Source organism: Bombyx mori, chromosome 5 (genome assembly GCF_030269925.1).
Source record: "Bombyx mori chromosome 5, ASM3026992v2".
Lineage (NCBI taxonomy): Eukaryota > Metazoa > Arthropoda > Insecta > Lepidoptera > Bombycidae > Bombyx > Bombyx mori.
The window spans coordinates 11,698,617-11,719,921 of NC_085111.1; the positions used below are offsets into that span (position 1 = coordinate 11,698,617).

Here is a 21,305-nt window from a genome sequence, read left to right on the forward strand (position 1 = left end):
AGAACAAATTGAGCAACGTCATTTACTTGTAGGGCAGCTTCGGCGGCGTCTAGGGCCGGCTTGGCTGCAGCCAACTTCTCTTCGGCCACTGCTGTTTCCGCGGCGATCACGCCCACCAACTTCACAGCGCGGTCCTTAACATCTAACACTTCCGTTTTAACCACTTCTGCTGCAGCCGCCGACTCAGCTACCGCGGCCAAGACCTATTGAAATTTTGAAAATTTAAAATTGGTGGTAGGAAGTCTTGTGAGTCCGCCGGGGGAGGGACCGTCATCCCGCTTATTTATGCCGTGAAGCAGTAATGCGTTTCGGTTTGGAGGGTGGGGCAGCCGTTGTAACTATACTGAGACCTTAAAAGTTATATCTCAAGGTGGGTGGCGCATTTATGTCGTAGATGTCTATGAGCTCCAGTAACCACTTAACACCAGGTGGGCTCTGAGCTGGTCCAACCATCTAAGAATGTTTTTTATTGAACAGTACGTTCTATGAAATCAATCTACGTCACAGTACCTCTTCAGCTTTCGCTGTTGCAACTTTAATCTCGTAATCTTTTAATTCAAGTTCCTTCTTTAGTACGTCGACGCTTGCGGCCGCCTCCACAAGTTTATCTAAGCCAGTCGTCATTCTTTAAAAAAAAAACATTTAAGTTTTTTTCTATATACCTACATATCGCACATATAATGCTATAACCTCACTTATGCAATTTTTGTTATCATTAAACTGAGTATGAGAAATTACATTTTTTAATAGTTATTAATGAGACGAGAGAGATGTTTGCTTTTACTGATAAAGTTTAAAATTGTAGTTTAAATATAATCATTTTATTTCTGTAGCCTAGCAGAACTGTATAAGAATTATATAATAAGATGTTGAATTTTCCAACGTTTCTCCTTAAAAATTACATAGTTTGCATAAGTGACGTTATTGCACCGTATTTGCGATATATTAATATATTAATACGTGAAGCAAAAACTTTGTATCCCTTTTTACGAAAATTGCGCGGACTGAGGAGTATGAAATTTCCCACACTTATAAGAGAATATAGAGAAGGAGTGCCGAATGTTAATTTTTTTTTTAATTATGCATAAAAAATACATTAAATCAATAAAAAATACATCACACACACTACCATGTATTTTATTTGACACAAACATGCACGCATACTATTCGTTTATTGTCAAACTTTTCTTATTGCTTATACAGTCTGTGGTCCAATTGAGAATATGTATATTAAATATTATTTGTCTTTAATAATATTTGTCTAAGGTGTAGTCTTTGACAATAGAATCGTAATAATGTACAAACTTATAAGTTCAATTAATTATAGTCAAATTTCGACTTCTGTGGGACCACTAGTATTTTTTAAACTACAAATTTCGCTTCGACAAAACCCCGCAATACCTGCGAGCCATTTCGGCGATATTGACATGTTTTTCCTTGTACAATACTTTGTAACCTTCCAAGAACGAAAGATACGACTTCGGAGTTACGTGTGTCTGTCTTCTGAACCTATCGTAATAAGTTGTGCAAGTATCGGCCACGTTGTCTTGCACCATTCCCATAATCTCGATTAGCTGTTGTTTCGTTTCTGGAGAGCACACAACCTGAAATTCAACTCAACAATCTATACTAATATATAAATCTACAGTGGTTTTTACGGATGTTCCGTTATAACTACTGAACCATGCATCCGATTGGCTTGAAACTTGGTGTCCATGTAGAAAATACATGTATATAATGGATAGTCTAATATTTATGTAAGTGTTGGACTCCCTACACCAATTGCGGGGGCGTTAATGATGAGACTTTTTGTGGGGATGAGAAATAATAATGTTAATTTTAAATGGCCAGCGTAGCGGACGGGTACAGTTAGTATATATACCTATATAAATGAATTGCTGTTCGTTAGTCTCGCTAAAACTCGAGAACGGCTGGACCGATTTGGCTAATTTTGGTCTTGAATTATTTGTGGAAGTCCAGAGAAGGTTTAAAAGGTAGATAAATATGAAAATGCTCGGAATTTAATAAAAATAACAATTTTGTTTTCCCTTTGATGTTTCCCCCGTCGGACGGATTCCTTTTGTTTGTTTTAAGTTTATTTTATACGATATACTTATATGGTTTAGGCACTACGAAGTCTGCCGGGTTAGCTAGTTAGAAATAAAAACGAATTCTATTAACGAAGTTGTTATAGAACCATTACTAACATGAAAGTCCGCGAGGAAATGATGAGCAACTTCGATAAGTGCAACTCTCGGCCACTTCTGGAACCAATCCATGGTTGACCCAGAAATGAGTCCCGGGAATTTTAGGGCTCTGCTTCTAAACTTTTCTCCGACCTCAAAAAGATTTTTTATATTTTTTATTACTCGTTAACAAAATTAATATTGTCTATTTTTTATCGTAATATGAATTTCTTTTGGCTTACTTACGGGCGAAAAACATAATACAACGTGTAGATTTGCCCTCGAACGCATTATAAAGTATTCGTACAGCACATCAGGTACCGGAATCCTTTTCGGTGCATATTTCTTCATTATCGGAGTCAATTCGTTTAGAATTTCATCTGGAGGCATCAAAATATATATTAATACGTGAAGCAAAAAAATTGTACCCCTTTTTACGAAAATTGCGCGGATGGAGGATTAAGAAATTTCCCACACTTATAGAGAATGTAGAGTAGGAGTGCAGAATGATATTTTTTTTAATTATGCATAATAAATACACTAAATCAATAAAAATACATTACACACACACTACCATGTATTTGACACACACAGACACACACATAAATATATTCTTTAGTTTATTGTTTAAGTCTGTGGTCAAATTGAAAATAGATTAATATTGTTTGTCTTTAATATTATTTGTCTATGGTGTAGTCTTGGCGAAATTTGTGATTGTAGAAATATAGGTAGGTATAGTCTTTGACAATATAACCAAAACTTATAATTTCAATTAATTAGAGTCGAATTTCGACTACTGAGGGGCCACTAGTATTAATTAAATTGACATTTTTTTGAAATTAAATTCGCAAACGTAAAACACAACGCTTACCCATTTCGTCTTTAGCAAATAAATTGGCAATCTCTCCCGAACTGAGAATGTTATTTAAAAATTCCAAAAACTGTTCGTCTTTTATGTCGTTGTCGGTGAATATAAACGTTATACCTTGACCTTGCAAGCCGGCGATTCGGTACAATATTTTAATGTCATCCATGAAATTTCCCACGTTATATGATCTGAAACAATGGTAGATATTATTAAAGTACAGAAATTCAAAATCATAAGTGACAATGTTTTTTTTATAAAGCTGAAGGTATCTAATGCTAAAGTTATTGGATCTGATGGAAATTATTTGTGCAACAAGAGAGTAAAGTTATTTTTTGTTTCACTCGCGATTCAGTTTCCTGAAGAAAAGAATTTCCAAAGAATCCTGAGCGTTGTGAGGGACTCAACAGCACGAGATGCAAAAAACTTTGCTCTCGTATAGCCCACATAACTTTTCACCTCAGCAGTGAGAGAACATATATTGCTTAGGAGACATAGAAATGAACAGGGATAGATTGAAATAACTATTAAAAAAACGTAATTTCTTTATTACTTTAATATCTTTCAATTTTAGGGTATTGCGCGTTTCCGAACATGTTTTCTTTGAGGTCGAATTTCGAAGGGGTTTCTTTTTTCACTCGCTTTTTATATGCATGTGAAAGAGACAGAGCACAGTAAAATTCGAATGTTTCAAATTTATGGCTGAACAATGTCAATTCGTGGCACTGAAGTTTGAAAAATTAAAAAGCTACTTTGACCCACGCTCGAATCAAAATCGCGTTTTGTTCACTGTTGTCTCGCAGCAAAAGCGGCATGTTTGAGCTGCTGAGGTGAAAAAGTTATTTTGTCAATGCAAGCGTGGACAAACATATTTTAATGAATCAAACGCTGAATCTTACTTAATACAACATCGTCAAGTTTATAATACATTTATAACATCACTTACTACAAGAGAATAGAATTCACCTCGTTAACGTGATTTGATAAAACGAAAAATTCGCAATATAAGACGCAAGCTTGGTCAAACTTTGCTTCCCCGATCCACCGACACCGACAAGCAAAGCGTTGCCTCTGTAACGAATTATTAATAAAAATATATTCTAGACTAACAATTTAAAAACACATTATTAATACAAAACATACAAAAATCCTGATTCATTCGAGATTCCATAAAACTCTCAACTTATAATGCATATACTGTGTCGTTTCGTTAAACAAGTAATATAGAATAAGTAGTATATTATATATGAAGTACTCATAAAGTATGAACAAGTTACAGCAAAACGTGTCAGACCTTGTTCAATGAAATACCTAATAAAGTTTGAATGCAATCACTCTGTACAAAACACAAACGAGCTACCAATCAATCACGAACATTTAGGCGGGAAGATCTTTAGAATAACAATAATCCCTACTGTTAATGAAAACATAGGTGTTCGAGCCTAGTATCCTAGAGCTATTGCTATTAGTATAGTCCTTATTTCCAAGCCCAAGCTCCTATATTCCCTTGTCATTAAATATAAAAGCAATCAAGAGTTCTAGTTTAATGGTATACACAACCGTTGTGCCAACGTTAAGGAGTTGACGTCTCTATAATAAACTATAGTGCACAGTTACCGAAATAAAACTCAGGCCAATTAATCGTGACAATGCTAAACAAAACTACATACAAAAAAATCAAAACTCTGACCTCGGCGTATTTATGATCCGTGATATAATGAACAAATGTACCATGGCGTCGTGGAAAAACACCAAGTCTAAATGAGCGCCTCTGACTTGATCGTTAAATTGTTCTTGGAATTGACCAAGTTTCATCAAAACGAAATCCCATCTGAAAACATTGTGTTCGGGTTTGTTCGGCTTGGATAATCGTATACCATACTTGCAAAAGTTACATTCTAATACAAATAATACATGTTTACATTAAAAGAGCAAGTAATTTAAAATAATTTTTACACAAATCTAAAATCACATACACATTTGAAATCAAGTAATCATAGACTAATCTATTTTCTTGTAGCTCTAATTTTAATTATAATTGATTGAAATAAAAAAGTCAGTAATAAGTCTTATGACTGCTAAAAAAACTGCCGTCGCACAAAATTACTGTTTTTTTTCTATTAAATCACGTCAAATTTATAATGTATTCGATATGTATTTAATTCGATATGTATAAAAGTAGTATGAATAAATAATAAGTCAGGAAATGTAACTGCGCTCTAAAAATGACCCAACAAAAGTCGTGTCCAAGTAGGCGGGGCTTAAAAGTCGTGTCCACCGTGACATTAGTCGGATGTTGTTCTTGCAAGCAAGCACACCTCTTATTTCGATTTATTATTGTGTTGTCAATATTCATGCCAGCGTGTGCTTTGAATTGGTGCAGGAGCCATACAAGGCTAAAATGCCCAGGGATCACTTTTCACTAGTAAGTAGTAACAAAATTTTAATTATATTTAATGATTTGCAAATATGTTATCAAACCGACATAGTCAACACTATGCAACATGAAGTCAGTAATTTTTTGATTGTATTTTTTCTTCTTGGTGAAATATTGAAAAGTACATCGATAAAATATTTTTTATTATCAAATAGATATATTTATTTTGATAATTTTATAACGATAATGGATTTTGCATAATTTATTTTCTTTTAGTTTTCCTGCCGATGCAATTCGGCAAAAACGTGAATAGCTGCAGTTAACTTGGAAAGACAAGAAAGAATATGACTGGATGCCTGTGAAAACCAGCAGAGTATGCTCTATTCAGTCTATCAAACATGCTGGACGCTAGTCTTCAATTGCCAGAAACAGTGGAGAAAATTGTAGGCTATATAGCCGGCTTTGTAAGCCGAAAACTGCAAGCGAAAATCAACTGTCCAGAATGCTTATCATTGCTACCTGCTAATGAAAATTTGTATTTTCACAATCTGATTAGTTTGAAAGATTTCGATGGTCTCTCGTACCCATCTGTAGTGTTGTATAAAATATGCACACGCACAGAAATACTAATAAGACAGATAATAAAAATACATGATAACGGAAAATCTGTCAGTAATATCTACACAGTGTTTTTCTAAAATAATTGACAATGAAGATATTCTACGCTTACTAAAAAAACAGTCACCAGACAATAAATAATGACCATTTCTTCTTTTTTTATAAAATGTGTAATGGTTGAATTTCTCAGAATCCGACTTCCCTACATTGCGAAAAAAGATGATTTTTTAATTTCTTCTAGGCAAAACTTACTAAATTAATTATATTTTTAATTAATTTTTGAATTGATTAATTATCTTATAGAGTTTATTAGAAAAAAAAAACTAATATATAAACATTATACAATGATATTGTTTTATTATTAACCTTGTCCGGTCCACTTATTACATAACATCGTCTACGCTGTCATGACCAGAGTCATAGCAACATTGCACCAAGCATATTAACCAATCCCTGCTTTCGTTTTAAATTCAAACCAATGTCTATTTCTAACCTCGTTTGTGATTGGTTTTTTATTCATACGTCGTTTTGGTTTCAAGTGGGACCACTTTTTTTGTGAAATTTGTTCCGAGTTTAGACTTCCTGACTTATTATTTATTCGTAGGTCTATATATATAAAAATGAATTACTTTTCGTTAGTCTCGCTAAAACCCGAGAACGGCTGGACCGATTTGGCTAATTTTGGTCTGGAATTATTTGTGGAAGTCCAGAGAAGGTTTAAAAGGTAGATAAATATGAAATCGGAATTAAATAAAAATAACAATTTTGTTTTTCCTTTGATGTGTCCCCCGTCGGACGGATTCCTTTTGTTTGTTTTAAGTCTATTTTCTACAAAAGTTTAGGTTTTTTATTTATCAATTGAGGCACTATGAAGTCTGCCGGGTCAGCTAGTCTGTCAATAAAAAACAATAAAAGCGTACGTTGGTAGCTCTTCGTAGATCTTTGGCGCGTCAGTGCTAAAATCTTCTTCCTCGTCGCCGGTGGGATCTGCGGGTTCTCGGAGAAAGTTCACGAAAAATGTTTCCTCTTCAGGAAATTCGCTGACGAGTTCAGGCAACTCTTGGGCGGCGGTCTTCCAGAAGTTTGCCACGAACCAGTCCTTGTCATCGAATGTAGTGAATCTGTAATTTTTGATCGTAATTGAATTTGAATTTGATCCTAATTTTTTTACTGGTGGTAGGACCTCTTGTAAGTCCGCACGGGTAGGTACCACCACCCTGCCTATTTGTGCCGTGAAGCAGTAATGCGTTTCGGTTTGAAGGGTGGGGCAGCCGTTGTAACTATACTGAGACCTTAGAACTTATATCTCGAAGTGGGTGACGCATTTACGTTGCAGATGTCTATGGGCTCCAGTAACCACTTAACACCAGGTGGGCTGTGAGCTCCTCCACCCAACTAAGCAATAAAAAAAATCTCTCTTTTTGCGCCTTTGATAATTTCGGTGATATTTTTGATAACGGATAGTAAAAACTTATTTAATTGCATATAACCGTATAATTCAAACCCAAGATTTTGATTAGACATAAAAATGTGACCATTTTTTTTTATATTTGTTATTCATAAATACCGGGCATACATACCTATCACATATGACTCTTAAGCATTCGTGGAACCATAGCTTTAGAGCCGTTGTAATTGTCGGCAGTTCATCTTTCTTAATAAACAAAATCCCTTCCCATATTCTAGATAGATCTCGAAGATTAAACACGTAATGAAACTTTGCAGGAGTCGGCAACATTTTTGCCTAAAACGTTTATAGTACATTATTATATAAATACAAAAAGGTTTTATTTATTGAGTTACTATTCATTAGAAAGAGCTGTTTTTACTTTTGTTTGCTGCCAAATTATTCGCGTGACAGGCACAAGCCTCGGCATGAAATCCACAATTTTTTTCTCGAACCTTGTCTTACAGAAGTATCCGGCACTTATAGTTTCTGAAAATGTATCATTCATTAAACAATTTTAAATCCAAATTAAATCCCCAATCGTTATGAAATATCGTCAACTATCTTACCAAAAATACGATCCATTGAAATATTACTCGGTAAGGTGCAGTTAAAAATGTTGAACTGCCTTTTTAAACGAGGTGGAATGTCGTTTCTTCCACCACCTAAAATAATTTTAATTAATTTTTATCACAACACCAATAGTTTTCATTTTCAAAAAAAAAAATGTAACAGCAATACAAAGAACATTGTAATTGGGGTCAGTATTTAAGCCGCTTTCAGACTACGCTATAATATAATAGCATATATGTAGTATATAGCTCATATCACAACAATATCGCACACCATACATTGTTATGGACACGTTCATACTGTACTGTACTATATATTATTGGCTAAGTATAGGTTGTTATACTATATGGCACTATAGTATAACGTAGTCTGAAAGCAGCTTTAAGGAAAAAAATATTAGAAATCCTGCTTAAATTATCGACACCCGAATTATGAATGAAGTGACAATGCATAACCATAGACGTGGTTGAAGTTTCTATTCGCATCTTGAGGCAGAATCTAAAGTACTATAATATACTTTTATAATCAATATTCCGCAAGCCGATGCAGCGATTAATGCATCTCATTTAATATTGATAGATTTTAAAAGATAATAATAATACTTTTTGTTTATTGCACATTTAAACATTAATTAAATCTCAACCTGGATGAATCATCGCTCCAAACATTTGTATTTCAGCGATAGTAATGAAATCTCCAGGTTTTTCCAACGAATAAAAACCACCACACTCCATCATTTGACGTACAATCTCATTTGTAACCTATAATATACAAGACATACAAGTAGTTTATATATAAGCAGTCGTAGTGGCCTAAAGGATAAGACGTCTGGTGCATATGTATCGAGCGATACCAGTGGCCGACGTTCCAATCCTACGGAGCGTGTAATGATTTTTCTAATGAAATACGTACTTAAATAATGTTCACGATCGGCTGCCACGATGAAGGAATGACGTAGGGCAATAAAAGGCATACCCGCAAAAAAAATCATTAATGAATTTTATACGAAGTCATTGTGTATTTATATAATTTATCGTCGTTATATTTATATCAAGTTGTGATGATTATGGGCTGTGTTAACCACTCAACACTAGATGGCCCGTCATTAGCCCGTATTACAAGTAAAATTACGTATTATTAATAGTTATGTCGGTAAGTCGTTTGATAGCGAAAAGTTTCGACCAACACCGAAACTTTCGTTATCCAGTTGGGTTATTGGCCTGATACGGAAAGCAGTTTTCCTTAATACAGCGCGTATTGTGAAGTTTCTCACTATGGAGTCCTAACCACTGGTGGCTTGTGTCGTAGACACCACCATCAGCGGCCATCTATTTATTTTTGTATAGAGTTTAAAAAAAAATCTATTTTAATAATTATTTTTAAAATATAGTGTAATAAAAAAAAATAGTATAATAACAATAATAATATCAAATAACAGTATAAATAACTTCTATCCCACCTGATCTCCCCACTCGTTGACAACCGGCATATTAATGTCGTCAACAAATACGGTCATGGATCGATTACCGGGGGGACCGTATGTCATACCGACGCGCTTCTCAACGTACGATTCGACAATTCTCTGTGGACAAAACAAATTCAACCACTTTTCATACATGATATTATAAACAAATCAACACACATTCTGTCGATATCGTGTTATGTTTTTTTCCCCTACCTATTGACTAGTAGCCTAAGGGCCTAAGAGGTTATTCCAGCTACGCCCGGACTGATAGGAGAGCTCACGAGCTCAACCTAAGAGAATTTGCTAACACTAGCCCTAGCAAAAGCAGTGCGTCACAGAACCTACTGCCGGATCGGAATCGCGACCCATTGAGAAGATCCGGCGAGAAACTCAGTGAGCACTTTGTTTGTTCGTGGTCATATACCACAGCGCGTTCTCTATCCCATTATGTTGAAATTTTGTAAATTTATTTTTGAAACTTGCAACGTATGTATGTTTCATCAAATGTATGTCGTCAAATGTATAATTATAATAATTATGTTTCGATAAGTCGTTTTCGAGATAGTGGTGAAAGTTTCTGCGGTACAGACAATCGTAGAAGATACTTGCCTGAAACATATTAGGTGTGGTCGCAGAAGAGAAATTGATCATCTTGTACAATTTAACTTCATTGTTATATTTCTGCATATAGCTCTTCAGCATCACTGTTTTGGCGGTGCCTTGCTCGCCTATCAACAGTACAGCTTTATTCTGCTTCGCAATAGTTTCAATGAGAAATGATATGCATACGTTATCGATATTCGGTACTAAAATCGATGCGTATTCCGGAATGCTGTCCGAAGGATAAATATAGTTTTCTACACTCTCTGACCTGTACAGAGAGGAACAAACAATTATCAATTTTACATTATCAAAATTAAACAATTAAGAAATAAAAACCAAGGACCGAATAAAAATCATATTTATCTATATATTACTTTGTACCCCTTTTTTACGAAAATTGCGTGGACGGAAGAGTATGAAATTTTCCACACTTATAGAAAATATAGAGAAGAAGTGCACAATGCTAATATTTTTTTAAATTATGCATAAAACATACATTAAATCAATAAAAAAACATTACACACACACTACCATGTATTTGACACACTAACGTATGCATACTATTGGTTTATTGTCAAACTTTTCTTATTGCTTATAGTCTGTGGTCAAATTTAGAATAGATAAAATAAGTAATATAAGTTATAGTAAAATAAGTTATATTTAAAATTAACAAAGAGACCAGAACAGTAGTGACACGGTAGAACAGACGATACAAACCAATGTTGCCACACTCCGGCCTCGTTAACCATATACTCGAATGGCATCACCCACTCTTTAGACTTGGCTCCGGGCCAATCCATTCTCACGGGCAACTTTGTCGCGAATTCGGCCAAACGAGTCCGAGAGTCCAGCTCCAAGACGGCGCCGAGCGACCACATCATCGCAAATATAAACAGACGTTCTAGATGTCGGTCTGTGTGTATCTCTACAAAAAACACCAAGTTTTTTATCTTTTTATTTCTTGTTTAGATAGGTGGACTAACTCACAGCCCACCTGATGTTAAGTGGTTACTGGAGCCCATAGACATCTACAACGTAAATGCGCCACCCGCCTTGATATATAAGTTCTAAGGTCTCAGTATAGTTACAGCGGCTGCCCCACCCTTCAAACCGAAACGCATTACTGCTTCACGGCAGAAATAGAAAGGGTGGTGGTACCTGTCCGTGCGGACTCACAAGAGGTCCTACCACCAGTAAAAAAGTTATTGTTGAGTTATTGCCTGCCTCCAAAACTACATAACATAAACCTTCAATGTCAAAATAAAGTACTTACTTCCACCGGGTACTTCTATTTGAAGGAGACCAATCAAAACATCGATACATTGCCTGTAATTATTATTAATCATTATCTATTTACTATTAATCTACATATTTAAAACAAAACGTATATGTGTATGTGCGTATCGCACATACGATGCTTTAATGTCACTTATGCAATTTTTGTTAAAACTGAACTGAGTATGAGAAAGTACATTTTTTAACAGTTCTATTGAGATGTTTGCTTTTACTGATTGAAGTTTAAAGTTGTAATTGAAATATTATCATTTTATTTCTTTAGTCGAGAAGAACTACATATATAATTGTAATAAGGTGCTGAATTTTGAACTATGCTGGCATAGCCTCTCAAGGCTACCAGATAAAGTAGAAAAAAAAAGAATTTTCAAACGCTTCTCCTGAAAAACTATAAAATTTGAATAACTAACATTATAGCACCGTATGTGCGATATTTAGGTTCACCTAAAACTCGAGGACCGTTAGCTAAACTGATATGAAACTTTTCATAGATATAAAGTACGACACGCACGACCAATCCGACGATCATAATTACTTTAGTGCCGGATAGGTGGCGCTAGTGGGAGAGATTTTTATCATTTGAACCAAAGCACGAATCGATATGAAATTTTGCATATATGCATATTGTCGCCAATGTAGATTTTTTTAGGTGTAGCAAAGTACACCGTACATCATCTACTTATATTATCCAATAAAAAATACCTGACATATATAGCCTCGAGCAGTTTCATTTTAGCTGGCAACTTTTGTTGCACGAACGAATGTATATCATCGTATACTTTATTGAATGCGTTCCTCAAAGCATCCGATTCTTTTTGCGATCTCTTTTTCAACCAACCCTGAAACAGGAGAATTAAAATATAATTTTCATTTCATTAAGGGCAAAAAACTCACAAATTTAACAAGCCGTATTAAGACTTAATCGATGGCCTTACCTCTAAGATGGGCTGCCACTTTAAGACGGAAGAAGATAGGAAGACCATCCCCATACGGCTGACGGTGGCAGGCGAAGCATTGTCCACGTTGTCTGGTTCGAACACCAGCTTACTATTCTGCGCCATTGTAATACGATCTCCATTGGCCAAAGTCAAAGTCTTGTTATCATCCAACACTGAATTTAAGTTTTCAATCCAAACAGCGTCCACGGGACCATCTATTTTTATAAACGTTACGTTAAAATTATTCCAAAGACCAGTATTATAAAATAATATATCTAGACATTCGTCGCTACCTAAAACTATCCAGGTGGTATCAGACTTCTTGACCTTCAAAGCTCTTCTCCACAAAGTGGAAAAAATACCATCCGTCCAATCGTTGGTTGCAACATCCAAGCGTCCAAACATTTGCGGAGCAGTGATGGCCTTAAATGTTAAAGAATTCATCATGAAAACAATAAAACTAGACAAAGAAGGCATGTGCTTCGAATTTTGTATACATTTTCAAACGGTTTGTTATATAACAAGATATAAAGAGCAGCTTAAGTTACACCTCAAATTGTTTCAGATATTTAGTTAGAGAGTTAGTGGCATGCACAAGATGCAAAGACAAATGTTCCAAGGTATAAATATACATAATGTGGTAGGGCTCACTATACTACTATCTTCTCAGAATACTGCCATCCTGGATACAATTTAATGGACGGGACAAGTATTACACAATATAAATGAGAATACGACCCCATGTCTCAAGCCGAGTGGCGATTTACATTGCGATGTATCTTGGACAAAGTAACCGCGTGCTCGTACCCTACATGGGTACGATAAAAACATCTAGATTATGTACTTTTGGATTCATCCTCATCTCCCTGTGCGGTCTCCCTACTTCCGTCAAAGCCGCCATGAGTGTGTGAATGCATGTCGTTTTCCCTGAACCAGTGGGTCCCATCGTCATTAGACCGTGTCGCACTAACGAAGTTTCATACAGTTGAATGATCTTCAAATTCCACTCAGGATGATTGACTAGACCTGTACGATCTGTCACTAATGCGATGGCGCGTTGCATTTCCCTGAGTTAGTAAAAGAGAATTTTTACTTATAAAAGAAAAGAAACTATTGAAATCTAGAAAAGCATGTGTGCAATTCACACGTGATAGAAGTGAAAAATAAAAAAAATTTGGTCGCGTAGGTTTTAGCAATGATCATAGTGATACAAAGTTTGATAATTATTATTTTACATTTTATTCCTATATATTACATAGATTAAATTACATACTAATTACGAATATTAGGTACGAAGCAGAGCATAAAGAGAACCACGGATATAAGAAGCATTGTATAATGCTTCCTATCTCATTTACTCCCACGTTAAATTCTATGAATTTATGTGTCTGTCTTTTTTTACTGTTGCTTTTTGGGTTCATCAACTTTCGAATCACAACGATACTAAATAAGTTTTCACCTCAAAAAAAAGGCACTCACCTGTGAACGGTTTGACTCAACTTAATTCCAGGGAACAAATCTTCAATCAAAGACACAAACAGCGGTTCGTCTTCGTCCACCAGCTTTGATACATTCATTTCCCTAAATCATCAAAGGGAGGTTACAAAATGTCGTGATTAAAAAAATATATTCAAGTATTTAAATGTTTTACTTTTTCCACTTACTTCAATACTCTCATCATAATATTCTCCTCAGTGCTCTCGGGATTGGCTCGTTTCTGCGAGCCCATAGTACGCAACACAGACAGAATGTTACGTAGTCCAAAATCATAGTGCACTTGCTTAGATAACTGCTCTTCGCATAGCTTGTACAAGGTAAAGAATTTCCGGGCTAATAAAAACATTAAAATTATTATTATTTTGTGACAATCACTCGGCTTCGGCAATTACAAAATATCGACGGAAGAATGCCGAATTTTTATAATCTGAAAAACCCTTCTTTATACTAGATCCATAAAAGTATTTGAAAATTCATAACTCGTATAAAAAGTTGCTTATTGGCCTGTATTTATAATAACATAATCAGATAGGCTTTAGATCATTTAAATATACATACATACCAATTTGAGTTTTTGAAATAGTTTTATGACTCTGGTGTAAAGTTAGGAATTTAATTTTAATTTTATTGCTCAGATGGGTGGACGAGCTCACAGCCCACCTGGTGTTAAGTGGTTACCGGAGCCCATAGACATCTACAACGTAAATGCGCCACCCACCTTGAGATATAAGTTCTAATGTCTCAGGGTCTCTCAAGTTACGATGATTCCGCTTTCTTTCGTCGATATTTACCAATTCCTTGTACGTGAAAAAAACTTACCAAGCAAAATATTATCCTTAAAACCGCAACTAGCAAGTTTCACTCGTATGATAATCTGTCTGTCGGGCACCATCATGGCCACCGAACGGAACTGAATCTTTAGATTTTCGGGCAGCTCTTGCCTTCCAGCGTATCCCGGATTCATCGTGATTATGAACGCGAACTCCGGATTTAAAGTGACAACGTCACCGTCGCTAAAATACCATTTTACATTACGAAGCACATCGGAAGGTTGTAAACAAAAACACACCTAAAAATCAACAGTACCTGAATATGAAGAAGTCACGCTTCTCTCGTCTCGCCGTGAGACAAATATAAATCTGCTGAGCAGCCACAGATAGCACCGGCAATTCTATACGATTGAATTCGTCGAAGCAACCCCAAGTGCCCGACTGTGCTAAGCCCTTGTATATGCGACCCAAGCCTTGAATACAATAATATCCTAGTAGTTTAGATTTTTAATAACAATAATAAACACTTATTTCAAACATAATTTACAAATATGTAAAGCAACAATAAAAGACCGTCTCCACAATGCTTAACAGTATTTTTGTTTAGGATTGTAGGATTACTGTTGGCCCGGAGGCCTTTGCAGTTTCATCAGGACAGGTGGGCGAGCAAAGGCTCAGCCAGAAGGGGTGGGATTTTCTAACAGCCGTCCAAGTGCCTCCGAAGGAGACCTAACAACTAAAGAGCAGCTGGTTCGCGAATGAATCTACTACCGGATCGGAATCGCGACCCGCTGAGTAGATCCGGCGAGAAACTCAGCGATCTGAAGCATGGGTAAGGCTGCACGATGAACTTTTTGTCGAGTTCGACGAGTACAGTTACCGGGATTCCTCAGCCTGCTCCTAGTGTTAGAGCTGAAGGCGTCTAATGCAAAGGTTATTGGTTCTGTTGGATCCGTAAGGACGTGTCTAGGGCGTCGACGGTGACTGGCTCCTGCGTGACCCTGATCACGATCCGAATCCTGATTCGGAATGCCTAATAGTAACGAATCAATCGATACTGCGGTTTTTCTTTCAGATATTTACGCCCATAGAAGTTTTTACAATTCGTTCATACCTCTGAAATCCATTTGATCGGAGCAATTGAACACGATGACCAGTTTCCCGAGTGTTCGAGCCATGTCCTTGGTGGTTTCAGTCTTACCCGTGCCGGCCGGACCCGCCGGCGCCCCGCCCATACTCATGCCGATAGCTTGGGAGAGCGTGATGTAGCATCGATCGGTCAACGGCGTGATCACAAGACGCTCAGTTATACCCAGATATTCATTCTAAAATAAATCAGTTCAGAAACAATACCACATATTGTGCAAACTCTAGTAATAAACTGTAGGTACTTGAAAACACTTTATACTTGAAAATAGTGCAAATTACACGTCAGTAGAATGATGAAATGTGAATTACGAAAGTTTTATGTTTATAATTTTTTTTATTGCCATTGCTGACGACCAAATGGATCATCTGAGCATTGATGTCAAAAATGCCTAGGACATTGCTACTGCCTATTGCCGAGGGCTCTTCGGAAACCTCATTTGAAGAAAGACGTGTTAAAACGCTTCGAAAGCATTGTAGAGGGGAGTTCAACCCAGAGTTGCATGGTATATGGAAAAACAAATCTACGAAAATAATAGTTGAATAGGAAATGCATTATACGTTATACCTAACAAGAGCAATAATTATGTACGAGGGTATATGTTTAAATATTATAAGATCAAGAAAATGCATCAACCTGATACAAGAAATCAACATCAGTTATGGAAACAATACAGTCATCTGAATCTTCGTTGTAATAGAAACGTGCTTGCTTTTGCCATTCGAAATCAATAGGAGACTTTATTCTCATCCTTACTAGATCATCAAAGATATCCCTGCAGGTATACAAAATGGAGATATTATTTGTTGATCAAATACGCAATTCTAATGATATCTGAACTTACCTTTGATGCACGTGTATAGTGATCATAGTTTCGACCCTGGTTCTATCCAAAGATACAAGATCAGTCACCGTCAAGTCGATGAGACCATTCAACAAATCCAAGAACTTCTGATTCGTCAACCTCATTATAAATCGATCGGCTTTAGCTTTTTTTAATGCATATTCCGCGTCACTGGTCCACAGAATTTGCATACCCAACAAACCAGCCTAAAATAAACAAGCATATGAATGAAGTAACATATAAATGTAAAATAAACGAAGTATCTGCATAAACCTTAAAGTACCTGGCCAGGGAAAAACCAGAATCCGACTAAGAACTCAAATTCCGGATCACCAGACATCGTTTGTGAGATATTAGCGATTATATTCCTGACGGTATCTTTCATTGTGTCTAACAAAGTGTTCAACCAAATCTAAAATCATCAAATAGCTATCTTATAAACAAAGACAACAAATAAGTTTCAATAATTAATTTCCAAATAAATCAGATTTCAATATTACTTCTACACCACCAGTGCACACTACAGGTCTTTCCAGTGGAATAGTCTCGCCGTTGTCCGAATTCATATTGATTATCCTCTCCTTGTCGTCAAAATCGACTGTGTACATCGCGTCGAAAATACTGGGCAAATGAGGCTGTAATGATAAGTCGTTTATTCAGGATCGCCCATTGAAGCATTCACAACACATGCACATGTTGGTACAGATTCTTTGGCCTTAAATTTCAACAACAACATGCAATCTTGCCTGTTCTGATTACTTACTAGGGTACTACTAGGGCATTAGAGCCCTGAGAAGTCCTGAGAATAGACGACTGAACGAGCTCACGGTCGTCTTGTTAAACGGTTACTGGAACTTATCACTCGTAGAAGACAAGACAGTTTTTATTTCAGCACCTACCTTCAGATCTGTAGCCAAGCGTCCTGCCAAATATCAAAGTCTTGCCTATTCTAGTCGTTATTCAAATACAACTGAGACTTCAAATTCACGTCATGAACAAACTCATAAATCCTGCATAATTTAATTTCAATACCTGTATAGAGTGCGGATCCGAGGCTTGTCCAAGGATCTCGAGCAAAACTGGATCGGACACGAAGAAAAATCTCGGAAATATCAAACGTTTTGTTTCGAGGTACCCGGTGAGCGATTTCTGACACGCTTCCAGTTGTTCGTACAGGTGCGGCAGGAGTTGCTTCAATGTATCATCGCACGTGCAAGTTTCAACGCAGTTCACTATGTCTCGAGCCCGATACATGATTTTCACGTATGACTTGTCGATCGACTGTGATAAAGAAGTTATTAGCACATTTTACCTATACTGTAAAATGGACTATATTTAAAAACTTACAGCGAATCTCTTAGCTTCAGCGGGCAGCTGTTTGGCGATATCGCCGCCAACAAATACAGCCTCCAAATACATCCACAAGTTTTGTACTTGAAGCCATTTCTCTAGGATCTCGGCTGTACCGACTAGCTTATTAATCCAAAGAAGAATATCTTTTTTGAACGGTGCATTGTATCTATAAAATTTATACATCGTGGTATACTAACTGGGGTATTAAATAGTCCATTGATTGCATGATTCTTAAAAAAATAAAAGCTATTTCTGTAGCGAAAATTTATTTATTACTAGCTGACCCGGCAAATCAAATCAAATCAAATCAAAAAAGTTTTATTCAACATAAATGAAAGTACATACTTGTTGAACGTCAAAAGAACTACCGCCAATTCACAAGAATTAGCTTTCGTAGTGCCTCAATCGACAAATAAAAGACCTAAACTTTTGTATAAAATAAACTTAAACAAACAAAAGGAATCCGTCCGACGGGAAACACATCAAAGGAAAAACAGAATTGTTATTTTTATTTAATTCCGAGAATTTTCATATTTATCTACCTTTTAAACCTTCTCTGGACTTCCGCAAATAATTCAAGACCGAAATTAGCCAAATCGGTCCAGCGGTTCTCGAGTTTTAGCGAGACTAACGAACAGCAATTCATTTTTATATAATACCAAGTCAGGTCATAAGTATTGTCACACAGTAAAAACTTTTCTTTTAGAATGCTGGCCACAAAAAAGTTTATTGAATTCGAATTTCGAATTGTTCATGAAAATAAAAATGTATATTTTTAGAATTTTACTCATTTTTAAATATGGAGTGGACGCTTAAAGAAGACCGTGTTGCAGTTATTGCGTTGCATCGTTGCGGTTACGCGCCAATTCAAATTTTTAACATACTGAAAAATTTTGAATATAACCAAAAGATTCGTTTATCGTACCATCAAACGATACAATGAAGACTCTAGTGTAGATGACAGGTCAAGAAGTGGTCGCCCTCGGTCTGTTAGGACTCCAGCAGTGATAAAAGCTGTGAAGGCGAGAATTCAAAGAAATCCCAAACGTAAGCAGAAACTGTTGGCCCTTCAGATGGGGTTAAGTAGAACCACGGTGAAAAGGGTGTTAAATGAAGACTTAGGGCTTCGGGCATATCGAAGAAAAACAGGACATCGTTTGAATGCTCGTCTAATGGACCTGAGACTGAAGAGATGCCGCGCTTTGTTGAAGCGGTACGCGGGAAAAAAATATCGGGAAATTCTTTTTTCGGATGAAAAAATTTTTACCGTAGAAGAGAGCTACAACAAACAAAATGATAAGGTGTACGCACACAGTAGTGAAGAAGCGAGCAACCGTATTCCGCGTGTCCAACGAGGTCATTTTCCATCCTCGCTCATGGTATGGTTGGGAGTTTCTTATTGGGGCTTAACAGAGGTAATTTTTTGTGAGAAAGGTGTAAAAACGAATGCAGTTGTGTATCAAAATACAGTCCTGACGAACCTTGTGGAACCTGTTTCTCATACCATGTTCAATAACAGGCACTGGGTATTCCAACAAGATTCGGCGCCAGCTCATAGAGCGAAGAGCACACAAGACTAGCTGGCGGCGCGTGAAATCGACTTCATCCGGCAGGAAGACTGGCCCTCCTCCAGTCCAGATTTGAATCCGTTAGATTACAAGATATGGCAACACTTGGAGGAAAAGGCGTGCTCAAAGCCTCATCCCAATTTGGAGTCACTGAAGACATCCTTGATTATGGCAGCCGCCGATATTGACATGGACCTCGTTCGTGCTGCGATAAATGACTGGCCGCGCAGATTGAAGGCCTGTATTAAAAATCACGGAGGTCATTTTGAATAAACTTTAGTGTCGTAAGAATCTATGTTTTGTTAAGTTCATTTTGGTATATGAATGGTTACATAATGAATAAACTGGTTTCAATTATTTTACATTAAACATGTGACAGAATTTATGACCTGACTAGGTATATAGATGTAGATACCCAAACGAGCCCATCGACCCAATAATTCGAGTTAAAGATGACTAAAAGTCCAACCCAAAGTTGCAAGGAAATATCAAATATCGCACCATTCCAACTATTTCAGCGATTCGTTCGTCATACAACACGCCTTACCAATACTGCTAAGATAAGATTTTTATTTTAGCGGAAAGAGTTAAGTTAATCATAAAAATAATCTATATGTATATTAAAACAATAAGCAGAGATAGGTAATAGGTACAATTTTAATTCAATGTTTGCCTATAAGCACTGCTTTTATTACCTATTCGAAGCTAATGAGTTGAGAATCATTAACGAGTCCTCCAATAACGTGATTATGTCAAGGGTTTCTTGAGGTTTGACGAGCAGCTCTCCCCTGTTCTTGAATGGAGCAAATGTGAGATCAATGACAGCCCAATCAGCTATAACTTGCTTTAACTTTGCTTCTATGTCTTTTTCTTTCACTGCACTTATACAGATGTCCTATAAAAACGATTTATTGTTTCACGATTATCAATAAATATATTGCCCTTTGAAAAACAATAAAATTATTTATTGTCTAATATTCTGATACCTCAACATCTTCTTTATATTTCAGTAGCGGAGCTTCCATGACATTGGCCAGCGTAAATGATTCAGATTCGACATCCAGAATACAATCTAAAATTTAATAAAATATATAATCACCGCTCATCATACATCAGTAAATTTCATTGTTATAGTGCAGCGAAAAACAAATACAAACTCATCAATTTTTCTAATCTCTTCCAGTGTCGATCTTTCATTGATTTATCTGCCATCAATTCTAGTAATGGGCAGGTTTGGTTGAAATCATCTATTTTGTTCTTCAACTCTATGAACGCAGGCCAATCTTTCATACCTCGCGGTAATTTTCGACATCTAAAGTAATGTTTATTAACATCATTTTCGAAGTCCAAATTATGACGTCACTTATATACCAATAGGGAAGAAGTAGGTTTGACGATTAAATAAGAGAAGTATTATACTCTACCAATGTATTCTAATAATGCTAGAGAAAGTATCAGTAACTGCTGGAGAAAGTAACAATCGCATACTCGTGTATTTCTTATTAATGGCCAAACTATGAACAAAGGCCCTGGCTTTAACACATCAACCCGTAAGGGGGACTAGTTACCTCATAATATTCCTCCTTCACCGTGATTTACATTAATCAAAAGATTTAAAAGTAAGAGTTTGAAAGATAGACTACCTACCTTAAGTCAAAGTCCGCTAGCTGCGCAACAATTTGCTCAATATCAATCTCACTCCACGGAGTTTCAAAGTACCCGTCTATTGAATTCATAACGGCCAAATATAAACTGTACCTG

At 36.3% G+C, this 21,305-nt stretch overlaps 1 protein-coding gene and 1 long non-coding RNA gene across 5 annotated transcripts in view; one reads left to right on the forward strand and one right to left on the reverse strand.

Moving 5' to 3' along the window:
* The window catches only part of LOC101738267 (dynein axonemal heavy chain 8), a 62,583-nt gene that overhangs the window by 22,647 nt on the left and 18,631 nt on the right, over positions 1-21,305 (reverse strand). For all 4 annotated transcript variants that reach the window (XM_038011166.2, XM_062668716.1, XM_038011169.2 and 1 more), the window contains 36 exons: positions 21,192-21,302; positions 20,702-20,856; positions 20,531-20,616; positions 20,240-20,439; positions 17,971-18,142; positions 17,656-17,904; positions 17,124-17,258; positions 16,907-17,035; positions 16,624-16,829; positions 16,416-16,554; positions 15,747-15,957; positions 14,949-15,105; positions 14,682-14,875; positions 14,030-14,195; positions 13,845-13,946; positions 13,210-13,432; positions 12,659-12,788; positions 12,363-12,580; positions 12,130-12,266; positions 11,408-11,460; positions 10,852-11,059; positions 10,141-10,402; positions 9,526-9,648; positions 8,710-8,827; positions 8,063-8,158; positions 7,876-7,982; positions 7,627-7,790; positions 6,967-7,167; positions 4,742-4,882; positions 4,018-4,122; positions 3,058-3,242; positions 2,433-2,566; positions 2,208-2,339; positions 1,402-1,604; positions 511-625; positions 27-203 (listed from right to left, as the gene is read on the reverse strand). In XM_038011166.2, coding sequence (XP_037867094.1) covers positions 27-203; positions 511-625; positions 1,402-1,604; positions 2,208-2,339; positions 2,433-2,566; positions 3,058-3,242; positions 4,018-4,122; positions 4,742-4,882; positions 6,967-7,167; positions 7,627-7,790; positions 7,876-7,982; positions 8,063-8,158; positions 8,710-8,827; positions 9,526-9,648; positions 10,141-10,402; positions 10,852-11,059; positions 11,408-11,460; positions 12,130-12,266; positions 12,363-12,580; positions 12,659-12,788; positions 13,210-13,432; positions 13,845-13,946; positions 14,030-14,195; positions 14,682-14,875; positions 14,949-15,105; positions 15,747-15,957; positions 16,416-16,554; positions 16,624-16,829; positions 16,907-17,035; positions 17,124-17,258; positions 17,656-17,904; positions 17,971-18,142; positions 20,240-20,439; positions 20,531-20,616; positions 20,702-20,856; positions 21,192-21,302 — 5,644 coding nt within the window. The remainder of the gene's footprint in view (positions 1-26; positions 204-510; positions 626-1,401; positions 1,605-2,207; positions 2,340-2,432; positions 2,567-3,057; positions 3,243-4,017; positions 4,123-4,741; positions 4,883-6,966; positions 7,168-7,626; positions 7,791-7,875; positions 7,983-8,062; positions 8,159-8,709; positions 8,828-9,525; positions 9,649-10,140; positions 10,403-10,851; positions 11,060-11,407; positions 11,461-12,129; positions 12,267-12,362; positions 12,581-12,658; positions 12,789-13,209; positions 13,433-13,844; positions 13,947-14,029; positions 14,196-14,681; positions 14,876-14,948; positions 15,106-15,746; positions 15,958-16,415; positions 16,555-16,623; positions 16,830-16,906; positions 17,036-17,123; positions 17,259-17,655; positions 17,905-17,970; positions 18,143-20,239; positions 20,440-20,530; positions 20,617-20,701; positions 20,857-21,191; positions 21,303-21,305) is intronic.
* LOC119628547 (uncharacterized) lies at positions 5,336-6,394 on the forward strand. Its single transcript, XR_005244704.2, has 2 exons — positions 5,336-5,476; positions 5,705-6,394. It is a non-coding gene; the product is annotated as an uncharacterized LOC119628547 (long non-coding RNA).